We start from the raw sequence: 18736 nt of genomic DNA, 5'->3' as shown, positions 1-18736 counted from the left end.
TAGTGTATATTTTCAGTCTCGTATATCTAACAGGCACTATTTAAGCAGACAAGTGTTCAGTTACATTGTACAAGGTTTAGTGGAGAATTTAATCAACCGCTGAGCCGGATACAGCTAGACAGGCCTCACTCATTAGTCTGGTTTCCACTGCTGGACCAATTTCAGTATTATTCATACCCCTTCAGGCCGAGTGAGTCTCTTCAATCTTGTTGCAAAAGAAATGACTTTTAAGCTGGGCTTACATTTTAAATACTGCTCTAATCATGAGTTGTAAGCAGCTGGTGATTTATGATCTAATTTAATTCATTTAAATCATGTTTGATTGTGTTAACTCTGCTACAACAGATGCTGTGTGAAGCCACGCTGTGCTGAACGCTCACTGAGGAAACTTCAACTGCAATGTTAATGTCACATCACATGTATATCTTTATAACTCTGTTTTGTGTTGAATGAAAACAACACTGAAAGCTCTAAGCCTTCGCTGGCCTCTCTGTAGAAAAAGTAGCTTTTCCAATTCCAAAAGCCAGATATGCTGCGGTGTCTCCTTGGCATGCTGTAAAACGAGGGTTTCTGCATTCTGACCACATTGGTTTTGGAGAGACGTTACACTCAGATGAGATACTTTGTCTTAGACAGATGAAAAGCCAAATATTTTCTTTGTTGCTGTTTCGGTCCTGTCCATGAGAACCTTTGCTTGAGCTTAATATTATCACAAATGAATCACTTCTGTTAAAGGTGGTTCATTTATTTTACCAAAGAGTCCTCTCAAAATGTTTAAACAGAAGTAAACACATTTAAATCAGATACTAGCAGTGATGTGAAAGTATGTATGTAGTACTATTAACTCACATAATGGCAAACAAACTGTAATCAGAAGGAGGCTGTTTGAGTTAATCCTCAGATTCTGTTATGATAAAACATCATCTCTGCTATGGGTTGTTCCTCAGTCAATCTGCATTCCAGGCTTCTGGGCCATGACTGGTGAAACTATGAGAATGACAAGGCCCAGATTGCAGCTACCTCCTACACTTGAACCACAGACAAACACTGAGGTTCACTGAAGTTCAGTGGACACCAAGTGCAAACAAAACCACCCTGAAACGCATTTCTCAAGCTGTTCCAATATGGATAATAGATAATTAGAGCTTATGATATAAACTGTGGACAAACAATTTAGTTTCACAATGAAAAAAACATAGTGCCTCATTGATACACCCAAAAGATGACTGGGCAGTGATTTATTACAGACTCCCTCTGGGTTTGAGACTGTCAGCTGAGTAACAGCATCAGCATAACCACAACCAATATCTAAACAGCTCGTCTCCTTCAAACAGCTGAGGTCACAGAGACAGAAGTTCTCACATGTGTGTGTGTGTGTGTGTGAGTGTGAGAGAGGGAAAGTCCTTGTTTTAATTAAAATAATCTAATTTTGTTGGCCGGAATAATGTCCAACAATGTGCAACATTACATTGTTTGGGACTTAAAACGTGAAATACAAAATGAGCGTAGGTTATATATTCTTGTTTTCACAAAACTCAACATGCCAGAAGATCGATTACAAAACCAAGACTAATCCGGAGTGGTCTGCGCACTCTGAACACATGTAGACACATGTGCATAAACACAGAAATGAGATTATCTGCTCCTGCCTTCACATGACCAGTTATTACATTAGGTTGAAGCAACAGGCTGGTTTAAGTAAGGCTAATTTCATGGTTGAGAAAAATACCCTCACAAGACCCTTATCAGTCCTCAGACACACATACACAAGCCGTCAGAGGAGGTGTTACGTCTGTGGATAAATACAGGGTGCTTGTTGAAGTTGTCTGACTGAAAGCACCAGCTTATAGTGAATGAGTTCAAAGACAACTTGGGGTGAATGAGATGCTGTTTGATAGAGTTAGATGTTTTCAATGCAATGATCTCTGGGGGAATCCTGGAGGAGGAATGGCAGATGGCTAACAAACAAATGAAATTAGTTTCAAATTTATAACAGATAAAGACATCATCTTATTGTGATTCTTCCAAGTCAGCAACTGCTTTAAGTGCTGGCCTGTAGAAGTGATTATTATGGTGTTTGTTATCGTAGCATTATGTTACTCTGGCTCAGAACCCCTATGAGGAACATTTGGTTGAACATTGGTTTGTTTTGAGTTTGGCAACCTGTTTGTCGATTAGGGCTTGGCTCCTTATTTATTTAGACATTGCTTATTTAGAGTTTTCCATTGCCCGTATTCACGGAGTAAAAGATTCTGTCATGGAAACATGGACTTTAGTCATAAACGACCTTCAAAAATGTTTCAATAAATAATTATTTTTCAAAGGTTGTTCAGTGTAGCCTGGACCTGGTTTTTCTGTTGTTTGTTTTATTTTGTTTCACTTTGGTTTTTATTTTGTTCCTTTCAAATATGTATATTACGTAATGGACACTGTTGGGATTGGGGTTATGGACGCTGGGTGCTTTTTCTATTCATTCCTGGTCCCAATGGATCTGATGATGGACTTTACATATGTGTTTTGATACATGGAAATTTATGCACCCAAGCTCTGCGACTTTCTTATTTTTTTTTGTAACTTTTGCTGCTTGTCCTCCTTTTTTTCCCCCTGTTTTTGTTAAATTGTTAAATTTCAATAAAAAGTTGATCACAAAAAAAAGAGTTTGGCAACCTCTGTAGACAAAGTTTTACAACTTGTCTTTTTTGCCGATCTTGCCACTAAGCAGATTTCACCGAGTCTGATTTCTTTTAACAGCCATGTGAATCACTTAACCACAATGGTTTCATTGAAAATTAATAGAAGCATTTGTTTCTGCAGTGTTCAAATTCTGTTTTGCGGTCTAAAAAAGCCAATCACAGGGCCTTTAAGCTAAAAGTGAAACTATGTGTAGAATTTTAAAAAATATAAAAATATTAAAAATTACATTTTTGCTTTGGTTGAACTTTTGGAGTGTTTATAACCTTTAAATGGCATTTTATCACCAAGTGACTCTACTTGTTTCTGTGCATTAAGGCAAGTTTTAGTTCTAACTAGAGCTGAATCTGTGATAAAATCCTTTTTCTTTTTTTATCTTAATCCATAAGTAGGTCAAAGCCTTGGCTCAGTTATAGAGCACACCTCTGTTTGATTTAGTTCTTTTTCAAGAACACTTCATCCCTTCATGTGCAAACAGACATTAGGCTTTAACCCAGAACTGCAGACAGAAAATGACAGATGAAGTAAAGAAAGATGTAGAAGAGGCTAACTTAATCGAGCACATGATGTGGACTAAAAAAAAAAAAAAAAACATGCTAAATCTATGATGTACAAATGATTTTTTAACAATGCAACCAAGATTTCTTGGTTTCACATTTTGGACGGTATGTCCAACCACAGACAGACTTACCTAGACAATCAGCTGCAGTGCAGCATAAGTAGAAGGATGTATCCGAAACACATGGGGACAAGGAGAGGAAAGAGATCCAAGTCAACTGAGAGAGTGCCAGCTAAACACTGATCCATTACCTTAAGGTGCAGTCTTTTGTCTATGTGTGGCTATTGAAGTGTTGTAAGCCAAATGAATGCATCGAGAATGCTTCAAAAGTGACATAATCAAGTGTTTGACATGTACCACAGAGTATTTTCACAGAGACCTCTTTTTGTTTTGTCAAAATGATATATACATATACTGAGGTTAAATCCTCTTGCTTAAGAGAAGGAAAATGCTTGAACTTTTCCCCTGAACATCTGTGAGGAATGCTGTTCAAACATGTAACTATCAACATCTGAACTACATCTTACAGCATATTAACCTAATTCCCTTTTTGTGTGTGGTGTGTGTTTTCCTCTCTAGGTGGGTGAATGGGTACGTAGAACCTGAGCCAAGAGAAGTGCAGCAGAAAAAAGCTCCTTCCCTCTCAAGGTGTTTACCAAGTAAGGTAATGTTTATCCTCACTAGATCTGCACAAGTCTCATCTCACAGCAAGGACAAACTCCTTTCAAACACATCCCTGCTGTCACATGAAAGTGTTATTTATTCTGTTTGGAGATTTTTCATCTGAAATCAAGGAGAACATCTTATTCCACAGCTTGTCTCTATGACTGAGCTCTATTATGGCTTCAGTAATTAGGTTAATCCTGTTGACTTTTTGCTGATAGAGATCCTTTGGTCTTACTAAGACATTGATCAAAGCAAACTGAAACCACAGCTCATGTACATCTTGTACAAGTAAAACTAATAAAAGTAATTCACCACAGGGCTCATTTTGTTCTTCCTTCCAAATAGATCACAGTCAGATTATCCAAACTGATAAACTCCATCTTTCTTACAAGTGGGTCTGATATAAGTTACAGCAGACACAGAGCATCTATGGGAAAAGCACTGTCTGTGTAAAAAGCTTTTTCCCCACAGATAGTGGGTTAAAGTGAAAGTATAAGTACAGGTTATGAGGCTTCTTATTCAGCTTCAAAGCAGCAAGGAAACACAAAGCATTTAAGTGGTTTCAAGCCAACAACTCACTCCGGATTAAAACTCCAAGAGGTATTTGAATAAATATATTTTCACTGGCTCATCCTCACAGGAAAGTTAGTCAGTCAGTTTTGATTCTGCTGTGCTTCACTCCTCCTGTGGTGTTTCACACTCACTCTTACTGGTCTGAAGGTGCTGCATCATGCATCAGATTGTTAATATCACACTGTCTTTTTGATAGTTCTTGTACATGTTGTGTCAGGATGAGAAATAGATTGTGTGGTTTCGTACCTTTTTTTGCTTTCTTCTGGAGTTTCAGGGTGTCTGAGGACTTCTTCTTTATTTCTTGTCGGGCTTTTTTATATTCTGGATCAAATGGAAACGACAGAATAGTTAATAATCGTGTGAATGAAATGACTAATATACAGTTATACATACTCTTGGACAAAAAGAAACGGCAAAGAATGAGGCCCTGAATGCAAGTCTATGCTCAAAGTTAGTTAGATGGTAAACTGGGAAAAAAAGGACAGAGTAGTAAGTAACATCACTTAAAAATATCATCTCCTTTACTTGAAGTTGTTCGAGCTTAATCCTGACTTCAGGAAAGTCATTGGTGTTTATATTTGTTGATCTTACCTTTAGCATGGTCCTTGTCCAGAGTGTTGACTCCTCTTTTCCATTCCTCCATCTGTTCTTGCAGAGGGTTCATCAGACCCTCCAGGAAGGCCCTGGAAACAACAGCACAATCCTTCTTATGAATAATAGTGCGGACTTTACCTTTAAGAATGAAACTGTCTTGTGAGTTTCAGTTTTTGCTTTGTTTACATTTTGTAACTAGAAAAGCACTCAGAGAGCGCAGACCTCCACCAAGCATATTGTGATAGTGATGCAACACTTTAGTCCTACTTTAATGTTATACTCCCTTTCAGCAGACTGTCTGCTACAATTTGGTGTTAGTTGCAGGTTTGTACGATAATTTGTTACCTGACAGTGTTGAAAATTATGATGACCCAGTACATATTTCATATTCCGGATCTTAGTATCCAGAATATTGTCAGGATCTGGATCGTACTTTAACATCTGTCAGAAATCATGGTGACATTGTGTTGTATTGTTTTGCAAAGCAATCCGGCCATTTATTGTAGAGTTATATACACAAATGGTGAAAAGGTCCCTATCTCACAATGATAAAGAATCCTTTAAAAAAAAGTCCTAGATTCAGACAGTGATCCAGATCACCTTCTAAAATTGAATCACCTCTTCCTTATCTCATTTTGCTGAGAATCCATTTGTTACTTTTTGGATTATGTTCATAGACAAACAAACAGACAAACTCTCCCAAAAACATAACCTTCTTGGCAGAGGTAAAGAATGTCACCACAAGTTGTATGCACTCATCAACATATACTGCAAGTGTAGACAATGTAAAGCACAAACACAGCTTTGACTCTTTCATCAAAGTTTTACAGACCAGCTCTGCAGGGTTTGCTGGTATATATGTCGCCTGATTATAAAACAGCCGACAGAATGTCAGACATTAAAATCATTATGTCTGGACCTGCCGTCTAGCACTGTGCCGGCTTTTCTGTCAATCATTAACATCGAGAGAGAAAGAGAGAAAAACAGGGACTGTGAGAAAAGAGAAGATTGCTTATTTCTGACTGTGTCACAGGAGGAAGTAAGAAGCTTGTGCAGTCATGTCTGTCAATCATTACCCAACTGTGCCTGTCTTGTATTTGTGAGAGTGTTAAAGAGGCTGTGAGTATGCGAAGAAGGCAGCTGCAGACTTAATGCATGCAACTAAAATTAGACCTCTCTAGAGTGTGTGTGTCAGTGGGTGGCGACCACAGCCCCCCTGTGTCCAGCGCCTGCTATGGAGATCTGGGAGGAATCTCTGCTGAAATGCCACCCGAAATTAGAGCGCCCCTTGTCTGCATGGAGTGTGTGTGTGTGTGTCTGAGTGTGTGTCATGGAAAGATAGAGAGAAAGGGAGGGAGGGACGTAATGTGTAGAAAACACTGAAACATTATAGTTACTTGTGTCGCCAGACAAATCGTCTCTTTCCCGGCATTCCACAACAGAGGGCATCCTCACCCACACACACAAAAAATCAAGACGTGATGAGATCACACAACTATCATAAACAAACTATCTAAATGGAGTGACAGGCCAGGGTCAGAGTGCACTAACTGTTAGGAGTGGATTGGAAACTTTGTTAACGGTAATTTTTACTAAAATCAGATGTTTATCTTTTTTCTACTTAGTTCACCTCTGAACATTTGAAGTTGATAGTTATAGTTTGTGGGAAGAGCGTTTTTTATTGGGAAGCTCCTGATAATGCGTTTTTTTTTTTTTTTTAGCATTTTCAACAACAAAAAGCATATAACGTAATGTTTGATGTTGCTTACATTGAGAACTGTTTGAGTTTAGCTTCTATGCTACGATGTCTCATACACATCCTGGTCAGCGCCGACCCGATGTCCCTGGTTCCACCTGAAAGACAAAGAAATGAAGAAGTTAATTAAAACACAAGTTCAGACTGTGAAAACTGCAGATACTTTCAACTCATTTATGCACCAAACTTTCTGAATACGACACACTTTTCAGAAATATTAATTGTGGTCAAGCTGTAAAGAAACAGAGGTGTTCGTAGTCACATTTCTGACTGACCCCACTGTGTCTGCACTGTGACTGAGAACTGTGGGAATCAGCTGGAAACACTGACATACCAATTGCACTCATACTCAGGTCAAGAGGACTGATGGGAAGTTGGAGCTTGAGTCTAATAACTGTGCTTGGAGCTATTGTGGGTTTCCTTCGCACAAGCTAACTAGCTGTCCACTGAGGGCCTCAGGCCGACAGCTACACAGGGACCTGACAGTGATTGACACAACTGTTGTGTTGCTGCTCAGTGTGACTCCCTGGCTTCTCTGTGGGGCCTAGTCTCTTCTGCGTGTGTATGTGAGTGTGTGCATGAGAGAAAGGGAGAAAAATGGGGGCAGAGAGATCTTGTATGTAACTGAGTTCTTGTGACTTTCTGCTCTGTGCAGCCTCGACAGAGGGATAGTCTCTGTTTTATGTGCATGGTTTTGTGTGTGTGTGTGTGTGCTTGGGGTTGGTGTTTGAGTGTGAAGCAGTTTGGTCGTGATGATCTGATGTAAAGTGCGAATCCCCTCCAACAGAGCGAGCCATTCTGCTGTCAGCTCAGTCCTTGCTTCATGCAGAGATCCACACAGAGAGCTGTCACTCACTCACACACAATCAGATTCTCTCTTTAATTCTCCCTCACACACCCACACACACACACACACACACTCACACACACACACACACACACACACACACACACACACACACACACACACACACACACACACACACACACACACACGTTTTTCAGTCTTTTAGGCAAACAAGTCATCCAACAGGCATTTCTTTTTTCTTAAAGATGCTATGAGGAGGACCTGTTTTAATTGTACTCCCTCACCACCTTGTGGCCTGGAGTCTTCGCTCACTGATGTAAATTACTTTTAGTGAGGCGTGTGGTTGTTTTGGAATTTAATGGAGATCAGATCAAAACAATTTTTTTTATTCAAGACAACTTTTTACTCGATACAATGCGCTGAGGTAAGGGACTTATCAGTACAGTTATGTAGTCCTACAGTTTGAAATGTGATATTAAGTCGGCTTTATGTTAGCGACATCGTCAGCCTGGTGCCCTGATGTATCTGTAGGCTAACATGATAACAAACAAACACCGTCAGTGTGTAAGTAGTTCAGTAGCCGTTCATATTTAGCTCAGCTGGCAGTCCGGTGCACTAAGACATGTCAATGTCTTAGTGCACCGTCAGTATGTGTAACGTCAGTAAATCCTGGTTAGCTATGTCCTGCCAGTCATCTATCAAGTAGAGCTAACGTAACCTCACTCTTCATTTTATTGATAAACTCTCAAGTTTGAACTACACTCAGGTTTGTGGGTTGGAATCAAGCAGCAACCTCTAGTCTAAGAATATGAGACTATGCGGAAGTACGAAAATCTACTGTTTCCCAAAAGTACCGGAAGTCATATACACACTAAGCTAAAAAAAAAAAGCCATTTTCAAAGCAGAAATTAACCTATTTACAGCCTGGTTCAAAAAACGTCTCCTGTCTGAGTTGCTGATTTTACCATCGGCACCCACTGTACAGGGATGAATTTTTTTCTAACTCGGCCATTCAGAGGATATTAAGATCAAGAGTTTCCCCAATAAGAGGCACAGCTGAGGGTCACGTGACCGACAGGCACCCTATGGCTGCAGGCGAAGCCCTCGCCACGACCAATATGGCCGCTATAGACGATGTGCTTCATTTTCCGTTTCAGAAACAGACGGGTGACGTCTGGGAGACTACGTCCATGTTTTATACAGTCTATGGTCCAAAGGCTATTTAGCCATCACTAAAAAATTAATCACAGAAATTATTTTCAGGAGAGAAAAACACAAGATCTCTGTGTTTTATCTCTTCTCACTACAAAACTTTGTCAGCTGGTATGGTGTTGTCACAGAGACCGAGACGTGCCTTAAACCAATCTGGTCCTGCTCGACCCGAACTGGAAGCTAGGAAGAAGAAGCTTAAAATTAGAGGTAGACCGATATGGGTTTTTTGGGGGCCGATGCCGATGCCGATGCTTTCCAAATTTGGGCAGCCGATGCCGATATGCATAGCCGATTTTTCCAATTTGATATTCAGGCTGATTGTTAAATAAATATATATTTATCACATTTTTGTGAAACGCAGCAATGTCTGAGCAACTAAAAGAAATCTATTACAACAAGTCGTGTCCAGTCCTCTGAACATTTATTCAGCTTTCAAAACAATGAGATATTTTGTCTGAGTAAACACACAATGTAACAAGCAGTAGTAAACATTCACACTCTTCTTAAAATGTCAAAAAAGAAATTTAAACTTATTAATATAATTTAAACAAAAGTATGTAATGTATTCAAGTGGTTCCACAAGTTTGAGGTGCTCATCTTTTTTGTGCCTGATCAAAAATTGCATCATTTTATACAACGGATCAAAAATCGTCTTTTTAAAAGAAAATACGGCCGATGGCGGATAGAGACAAATGTCCAAATATCGGCCCGATATATCGGTCTACCTCTACTTAAAGTAACTTCTAACCAGCAATATTTGCGCTGATAATCTCATTTTAAAGTGTGGATTACGATCGGGCATATATCTGGAAGGTAGCCTTTTTAAATATCACTCTCAAACTCCTCACAGCCCCTTTAAACCCCTTAATATCATGTGTTAAATCTTCTTACTGATAAACTGTATGTCTGAAGCTTCACTGTGGCAAACAAAGCTTGATTCTGTGTCTAAATTGAACAGAATCATGTGTTAACTGTTAGGTGGAGAAAGTGTTTTCTTGTGACTACCTTGTGCAAATGAACCAGATGAAAAACCCCCAGTGTGAGTTTTTTTACAAGTGCACGGGCAGAAAAGCAGACCTTTAAATCTCTTTGCTTCATGTCTGTCACTCTGCTTTGTTTACCTGCCACACTGACCTGAAACACACCAGTGTGACACATTAAACAGATGAGCACATAGTTTGTCTTGGAGCTGGTTTGTCACACCATCTGTGTCCATCCTGCTCCTCCTAAACTCTTCAATCAGCTCACTGTGCTCTTCACTGCTCAATGACGGGGAAAAATGACAACTTTCCTCGACCGTTCAACAGAGTAAACTCTGAAGCCTGTCCATTGAGCCCATCATGACCTGAAAGTTTCCCTCTGTGCACTCATTCATCCCTTCCTGCTCGACTGTGTGTGCTTGTTGTTGCAGAGGGTGTGGCTACTACTTGCCGTAAAAGAGCTTTCTGTAGTACAACACCACAATGCTCATTCATTCCTGTGTTGACTTGTTTAGTCATCCTATCCATCCATCCATCCTGCTGACCTATCCCTCTCTGTGAGGGCTTGTTTTCGCTGAGGGTGTGGCTGATGGATGCCACAGTGCCACAGGGAAGCCACAGAGCAAGAAAAAGAGGGAAAACAGATAGTGCTGGGAGCATTTCTCACTGAAGGGTTCAGCGTGCTGTCAAAGAGTTTGATTTCAGCTGATTACATTTTTGCCAAAACCCCACCCATGCTCCTGGATCTGAGTCTGAGAATAAGAAAACCAAGGATCCAACTGAAGAGGAACTTTAAAACAGGGTGTGCCTGCACCATCGGATTGTATCCACTGTACAGATTAACAACAATTAACCTGAAGAACTTACATGCCGCACGTGCAGAAGAGGCGTGTGTCTGTCTCACGGCATGTTTTTAGTCCAGACAGCTTCAGCTAGGCCTGTCACAATAACTAATTTTGCTAGATGATAATTTTCCAAAATATTATTGCTGATAAACGATAACATTGTCAATATTATTTTGATTTTTTTCCATTTTTTCATTGATGTAATTATGATAAATAGGATAATAAAGTGAGTACACAATATCAAAAGCAAGAAACTTTAATTTCTTAAGAGTATTCAACTGTAATTAAAAGGCCAGGATCTTTTAAAGAAAATAAATTAAACAAAAAATATAATAAATTTAACAAACAAGAAAGAGAAAAAAATACAATGAAAATGAAAATAATTAATACTAATCAAAAACAATAAAACATAGACCCTGTCTCTAAAGAAAAAAACGAAACTCCAAAACTCCACTGCACCTTCTTCTTCTTCGTCGCCACTATTTTCAAACAAATGCGATATATATCCGCTCGTTGGTGTTCATGAGCTCATACTTTGTTCATTCTGATAAAAAAACAAAATATTCCCACACTGGGACTGTGGCAGGCGGCTTAAGAACCGTATCTTTCATGACATCACTCATATTAGCATGTGTTTCCTCCTTACCCCTCAGGACGCTCGCTTCAGCTCTCTCCGTGTGTACGCGCAAGCAGCCCTGTCTTCACCCCAAAGATCGCATTTTTGACAGATGCTCACTCCGCTATAAATCCGCTGTAGAACCTATGCACCCCAATGTTAGGAAAGATAGACGTAGTGAGCCATCTTCACATTCGGCCTCTTTGGTCGAAAGAGAGGAGGAAAACAAACATGCATGCACGTGTCAGTTTATCGAGGCTGGCAAACTTACCGAGGACGTTTTTATTTATTGTTCGGTTAACTGATTTATTGATTATTGTGACAGGCCTAGCTTCAGCCATTACTGTAGTGACTGTGTAAACTGTACATGTTATATTCTGCAAATACCAACGAAAAAAAAGCTCACTAGAAGTCAGCCCAGAGATGATATCAGGCCAACCTGCTCTTTTTTCCAGACACTTGTTTTGTTGCTCTCAAGATAAAGTGGCTGCTAACACATATCATCGACTCTGTCTGGCACCGAGTGACCCCCAGACAGAAATAGCAGCTTTGGTTGCTCCAGTTTATACCACACACACACACACACACACACACACACACTTACACATACAAACACACACGCACACAGAGGCTTTAACTGCCTCATTTCCAGACCAAACTTCTGCTGTGTGTATGTGTGTGTATGTAGCTGGCTGTCAGTAGAAATAGCTGCTGTGTGACACGGTTGGTTTAAGGTGTGTGATTATCCCTGCATTAGCAACATTTAACCAGGCAAAACGCAAACACACCTCTGTACAAACACTGATGAACTGATTCTTTGAGCAACGTGTAAGGAAAAATGGTCAATTGTGTTTTTTTCAGCAGATTTGGCTGAACATGACAAGAGACACAGTCACCATAAGTGACATTTGTGACAGAGGGAATAGTCCTCTCTTTCCCTCTTTCTCTGTGGGAGGGAGTGAGCTAGTATGGCAATTTGATGTTAAGCTGCCAAGTCTGTCTGTGTCCTCAGCCCCCTTCCAGATTGTTCCTTGGAATGTCACACTGTGCTGACACAGAAGTGTCTGTCTGTGTGAGTGTTGATGCAGTCTGTAAGACAGCATTACAGTGAAAGCACAGCAGATTACAATCGAAAGCATTAATGTATTGGCTGCATACAGCTTAAAGGCACTTAATTTAAGTGGTTCTTATAATAACATGTAGCATCTATAGTGATGCATTTTAGTCCACTATAAAAAAAAATAAAATCCTCTGAGAGTGACTGTTGTGCATTTTAAGCTAACCTTGCTTTGGCCAAATGTGATGTACGAATGCTGAGCACCCTTTCTAAAAGAAGAAGGCAACAGAAGGTAAATGAAGCATTAAGTGTAAAATTGGTTCCCTTTCAGGTTTTGCACTTACTCTTTATGAGACTGAAAATGTTATCCAGCCACACTAGGGGTATCATGACACTAGAATTACAAAATTTTGTGGGATACTTGTAAAAATGAAACGTTTACACCATTTTGATACTGCAGCATAAAAAATAGAAAATACATAGACAAAGACAAATGTCTATGTACTCTTTTTGATAGTTTTTGTTGATCTTTCTTAGTTTTGTCAAAAAAAAAAGAAAAAAAAAAAAGAAAATAAGACTAAGACTTTCTTGTCCCCAAATTTGTATTTGTACTACACTGCAAACAATGCGGTAAAAACAGCCAAAATATTACCTACTGAAAATAATCTGTTATGGGTCAGTTGGCTCTCTGCTTTCTCAAAGTTTCTTAGTTTGAACATTTTACTGCACCAGTCATCGTGCAGTGTGCAGCTCCCAGTCAACAGTTCACAGGTCAGGATTAATAGAAAACACACTGGGTCCAGCTGTCTGCTCTGAGCTCCCTCCTCTGCTCTCTGTCCGCATCAGATATGGAGTGGGATGGACCCAACAAAACATCAGTACAGCAGGAATCAGAGCTCTTTTTGTTGTGTAAGATAGAACATGAAAAGAGGGGCTGTAGACAAACAAAATCCAGTACCTCTGCCCTCTATTTTTTTTGCTTTCAGTTGAAAACATAAGTTTAGTCTTCTTTTTTAAGAGCTTCAGTGCTTTACAATCCAAAGTAAAAATGGCAGATATGTTAGCAAAGAGTGTGTAACAGTGAAAAGTATCATGGTACTGAGAGTTTGAGAGTCTTAATCCATAGTGTAAGGTTTACATGTAGTGACACATCTGAAATGCATGGTTTTAGCCAGTAAATATGTGGCCCACTCCATGCTGGTCTGTTTCCTATCACAGATGTGAAAGTCAATGAGAAAAGACAGAAAGAGAGGGCAGGATAAACACTAAAAAGCAAAAGTAGAGAAAGAGAGTTATTTGGCCGCTGAGTTCTTCTCATAAAAACCAGACGCCTGCTAGCTTAAACCAACTCTGTATGGGCACCAGATGGTCGCCATTAACCATGGACCAGTGGTTACACTGATAAGAGACTGGAGACCATACAGCTGGATACACACACACACCCATAACACATACACACACAACACACACATGCACCCAACCAGCTGGACAGAGATAAGGGAGATGTTCACCAGCTAATTAGAGAGCTTGAGTAAAACATCAAGGCTGCAGCCGTGCTAGGCTGACTAAAATTAACCCTCTTCATGTTGGTCCTTAAACCAACAGAGCGGTATCTCCTCAGATCCCAAAAATGATCTTTAAAGTGTTGGTACACAGTTACATAACACTGACACAGCTTGTTTTGCTGCTAAAACCCAAAGTTTAATCACAAAGTGATCAGGAGCCTGTGTTTATTAGTCTTTCTGTTAGCATTAGCAGACAGTTTCATTGTAAATTTTAATGAGTTAAAGTTTGCTTGGCTTATTCCGGATAAAATCATGACTTTAAACTTAAAAATGTGAAGAAGAACACACACAGATTACACAAAAATGATGTAGCTGTTCTTTTTCCAACAGACCAACATCAGCTTTTGAAGTTGTTGTTCTGGTTTTAAATGCTAACAAAAGAAAACTTTCTGTCTGTATCACGTCTTTATACACACAGCACACATGGACAGAAATATGATATGTGATAAATATGACACACTGAAACACACGCACACACACACACACTCTAAGCTCAGCAGTTGGTATGCCCAGATGGAGCCACCCACAGAGCACAGATACAGGCTAACATTTCATTCATTGATTTATATCCGGGACCAGTCAAGCTGTCACAGTAACCTTTGAAAAAACATTTCATAATTAACAATTAAAGTGGCAGACATTTGTGCTTTTTTAAATTGTATTCTTTAAATCTGAAAACAAAAATTCAAGGAAGAACTGAAGACAGTCAAGGAAATCACCAATATTTTGCAAACTAGAAAGGGTTGATTGAAGGGGGCGCTCAGGTAGCAGATTACACGGTCTGCAGGACTTATAAAGGGCTTTTTATAGTCTGCTGGCCTCCATGGGAACCAAACCCATCCCTTCAATCATCAATAGCTGCTGACAGAAAGCCAGCTTGTCTGTCTTACCCTGTCTACTCACCCACCCACCCACCCATACACGCCCACACAGTCAGCAGGTCTAGCCTCCAAGGGGCACCAACACATGCAAACGTGTGGGAGAGGCAACACACACGCACCTGCTGCAGTGTGACCAGCGCTGACACACTAAAATAAAAACTCTGACTACATCTCCCAGCAGCTGTCACCCAGAGACAGGAGAAGGCAAAGAGTGGACAGAGAGGAGAGAGAAAAGAGAGCAGGGAGCAGAGAGATGAAGGAGAGTAAAGTGGTGAAGACAGTAATATTCCAACTATTGAAATGTGGCGTCCCTTCACCTCTTACGACACAGACCTCTTACCACACAGCAACATGGAGGGAAAGGCTGATCATGTGTTTGGAAATGGTTTGCATCAGAGTCAAATGACGCACCAGAACAAGTGACTTCTGCGTGTGTTTGCGCAGGTAGACAATGACAGCTGGGTGTGTAACTTAATGACAACGTTCGTCATCACTGGCACGAGACCAGGTATGTAGTGGATAGTAACACTGACAGGTATTTCACACAGGTAATCACTAGGGCTGAACAATTAATCAAATTTAAACCAATATCACAATGTAATACAATGCAATTTTCAAATCACAAAGGCTACAATAAAAAAAAAAAAAAAACAGAGAAGTTTTAAAGTGCATTTAAAAATCCACAAGTATACATATTTCACTGGTTGCTGAGCCAAAACTTTGTTGTTATTTACAGTTCTGCACTTTATTTAGTGTGAGATTCATAGAAGAGAAGATTACTATTGATTTTTCAGATTATTGTTCATACCTGGCTTCTTGTTCTGCAGGACTTTGTTCCTTTTTCTGATTTAATTTAAGGAAATTAATGGTAATTTTATTACATGTCTCCAAGGCTTGAAGTTAAATCAATCAGTCAACATTCTACTGTGTTTGTAATAGTTAAAGATACATTATTCATATCAATTCATCTCATTATATCATAACATGTGGGCCTGGCCTACAGGAAAGACTTGTTTATATGTTGACAATATCCTCTGTTGTGTTGGTCATACTACAGAAAGATGTATTGCTTGTGTTAAGTGAATATTGTAGAAGACACACATCCACATGAAAAATCGCATGCTGAATCGCAATCGCAATATGGCTCCAGAAAAATCGCAATTAGATTATTTTCCAAAATCGTTCAGCCCTAGTAATCACTGTACATGTTTTATTTTAACAAAGAGAGAGATCATTTACTGTTGCTGTGGATGGATGTCAGTGAGCCACTGCAATGCAGCGAAATGCATCATGAATAGCAATACATGAGACTCCCATAACCCCTCTCTGCTTTACACTGATCTCTGTCTTTAAAATCTGTATTCTCTCTCTTGCTTTTTGTTCATTTTTAACCACTTTTTGTCGCTCCTCCTCTCCATTTTGTCTCATCACATCAGTCAAAGCAGCAGAGAGGTTCACTACAGGGACAAAGAATGAGGTAAACAGATGTTTTAGAGAGGAAGTGCTTTAAAAAGAACCCTTGATGCTTCCGGACAAAGCGGGGGGATCATAACAGATAAGTGTGTCAGTGTGCCACTGTGGAGCTGCAGTTTGACTGCTAATGAACAACAATCGAGCATAATTAACGTGTTAGCATGATGCTACTGGAAAAAAAAGGATGGATGTGTGAATTAGAGTGGAAGAGGAACAGCAGGGAGAACAGAGAGAAAAAAAAGGGGATCTATGGAAATCGTGTACGTCTGAAGGGTTTTAATGTTGAGAGGTGAAGAGTGGAGCCTACAGATGACCCAGTACGAGAGTGTTTGAGAGGGAAAGCATGTCACCTCTGTGTGGTTCTCTAGTGTGAATGCTAACGAGGTCTTGAAGCCATGCACAAACAATAAGAGATAGCTGAGAAATGCTCTCTGCGTACCTCTCTCTCATTTGGATGCTTCAGGAGAAACTTTATCTCTGCTTCTTCTTTTCTTCTTGTTATTCTCTGTTCGCTCACTCTTTCTGTCATCCAACACCTATGCTGTGTAAAATATCCTTTTACATACTTTTTTACACAATAAGACCGATAAGTTTTGTTTTTTTTTTCAAAGTGACTCAGAGTTTTAGGACAAAATGACAGGACATCCTGCACACAGCTTACACAAACAAGGAGTGATTTATGGTCAAACTGTGGAATGTGTCTTGAGTGGCCTGACCTCAGTCCATCTGGACAGGTGTTTCATTTTCAGAGGACCACACTGATGGCAAAAAAAAATAAAAAACAACAAGTAAAAAGTGCACATGAAGGATACAAGCTCCTAGATGGAAACCTGACTGCTTGCATTCAAAGAAATCTGTGAATATAAAAACAGTCTCCAGGCAGATTTAACATGCTAATTTATGACAACTGGCTCACTGTAGCCTTACACCGCTATGTCATAACTGCACACTCTGGCTTTGGCTGCAGATTAACATACAAATGTAGGTCATGGTAGACTTTCATCTCCCCCTCCTCTTTATTCTACTGTACTCCTTTGATTCCCTCTCTTAAGCTGCTCTTGCTCTGATCTGGTTCTCTATCGTTCCCTCAAATCTTTTCCCTGCTTGGTAAAGTTTTGTCACTTTTTCTGTGCGGGCTCAGTCTTCTGCTCCCGCCCCATGTCTGCGATGTTTCTGTGAATGTGTAGTAGTGTTAACACGGTGCCTGAGTTAATCCAGTCAGTAAGCGGTCGGCAAGTTCAATGGGCGGTCAAAGTCAGGACAGAAATGAGTGCTTAAAGAGGAGTCCCATGGGAAAACACATGATGGAGATATGGCCTTTAAAGTACGGTATTTAACACCATCTCCATAGTTGGGCAAATTTCACAGCCCTGGATTGTAAACACAAAACAAAAGAAAAAAAAAACGGGACTTTTCTTAAAGAATAGATAATAAACAATAGTTGTATATAGACTGTCCATAAGACAATTTAGTGCAATAGGAGGTTTGAACACGACAGATAACAAAATGCCATTGCATTGTGCAGAAATGGACAACGAGAACTAAAAACAGCGTCAATAACATACACAAAAACATGAACTGATATAAAATATGGAGCTTCATCAGCTAAAAGCCATTACTTGTATAGAGTTTAAGTGCACATCACAGATATAAGTCCACTCCAATCATCAACCCAGTTGAAACCTCCAAAGAGAGGATCATAAGATGACCAGGAGGAGAAAGACTAAGAGAGGGAGAGATACCAAACTACCCCAGAGCCCACTCTTGCTCTTTCCGGGCTCTGGTGCCCCACTTTTTCTCTAATCTCCCTTTCTGGTCTGACACACATTCCACAGACAGATAGACTGAACGGATTTAAAGGACCTCTATCCACCCATGGACTGAATTCAGGGTTTTTTGTTTAACTGTTGCCATCCTTCATCAAGGACTTAGACTACAGCAAACATCAAACTTTTTAAAACTGTAACTTCTGCTGAGCCAATACTTTTGTATTGGCTCAGCAGAAGTTACAGTTTTACAAATTTGATTTTTGTTATTGAACCAAAATGTTGTGAAAGATATTTGTAAAGGTTTGCAAAATCACTGTTTAGTCCAAAAAGCAGCTTGACTTGGTTGAAGATAATGAGAAAGTCTTCAGGTAAAGGAGTACTTTGGTTTTGAACCAGAGCTGAAGCCTTCCTAATACACTGCAAAAAACTGAAATCTTATCAAGTGTTTTTGTCTTTTTTTGAGTAAAAGTTGTCTTATTATACTCGATATGAGCCACTTTCAACTTATCAATCCAGAAAAATGTCTATTTCAAGTTATCAGAGTACCAAAATGAGGTTTGAATCGCTTGTAACTAGTAAAAAAATCTGCCAATGGAACAAGAAAAAATTGCTTGAAAATGTCCTTAAGACTAAAACAATGTCTTAATACAAGTAACTTTTCTCTTGTTCCATTGGCAGATTTTTTTTACTG

General features: G+C 39.6%; 1 protein-coding gene across 8 annotated transcripts in view; it reads right to left on the bottom strand.

Annotated features, from left to right (window-relative positions):
- The window catches only part of LOC141800708 (protein MTSS 1-like), a 59322-nt gene that overhangs the window by 11917 nt on the left and 28669 nt on the right, over positions 1-18736 (bottom strand). For 5 of the 8 annotated variants that reach the window (XM_074683433.1, XM_074683439.1, XM_074683435.1 and 2 more), the window contains exons 4-7: positions 6853-6937; positions 5081-5172; positions 4736-4810; positions 3383-3394 (exon numbers count right to left, since the gene is read on the bottom strand). In XM_074683433.1, coding sequence (XP_074539534.1) covers positions 3383-3394; positions 4736-4810; positions 5081-5172; positions 6853-6937 — 264 coding nt within the window. The remainder of the gene's footprint in view (positions 1-3382; positions 3395-4735; positions 4811-5080; positions 5173-6852; positions 6938-18736) is intronic. The other 3 variants (XM_074683434.1, XM_074683441.1, XM_074683438.1) reach the window with 1 other exon arrangement.

This window comes from Halichoeres trimaculatus, unplaced genomic scaffold (assembly GCF_033239565.1).
Source record: "Halichoeres trimaculatus isolate MK-OKI-2021-1 unplaced genomic scaffold, fHalTri1.1 fHalTri1_scaffold_12, whole genome shotgun sequence".
In the NCBI taxonomy this organism is placed as follows: domain Eukaryota; kingdom Metazoa; phylum Chordata; class Actinopteri; order Labriformes; family Labridae; genus Halichoeres; species Halichoeres trimaculatus.
The sequence above is the reverse complement of the archived record's forward strand: the minus strand, read 5'-3'. Positions and strand labels throughout refer to the sequence as shown.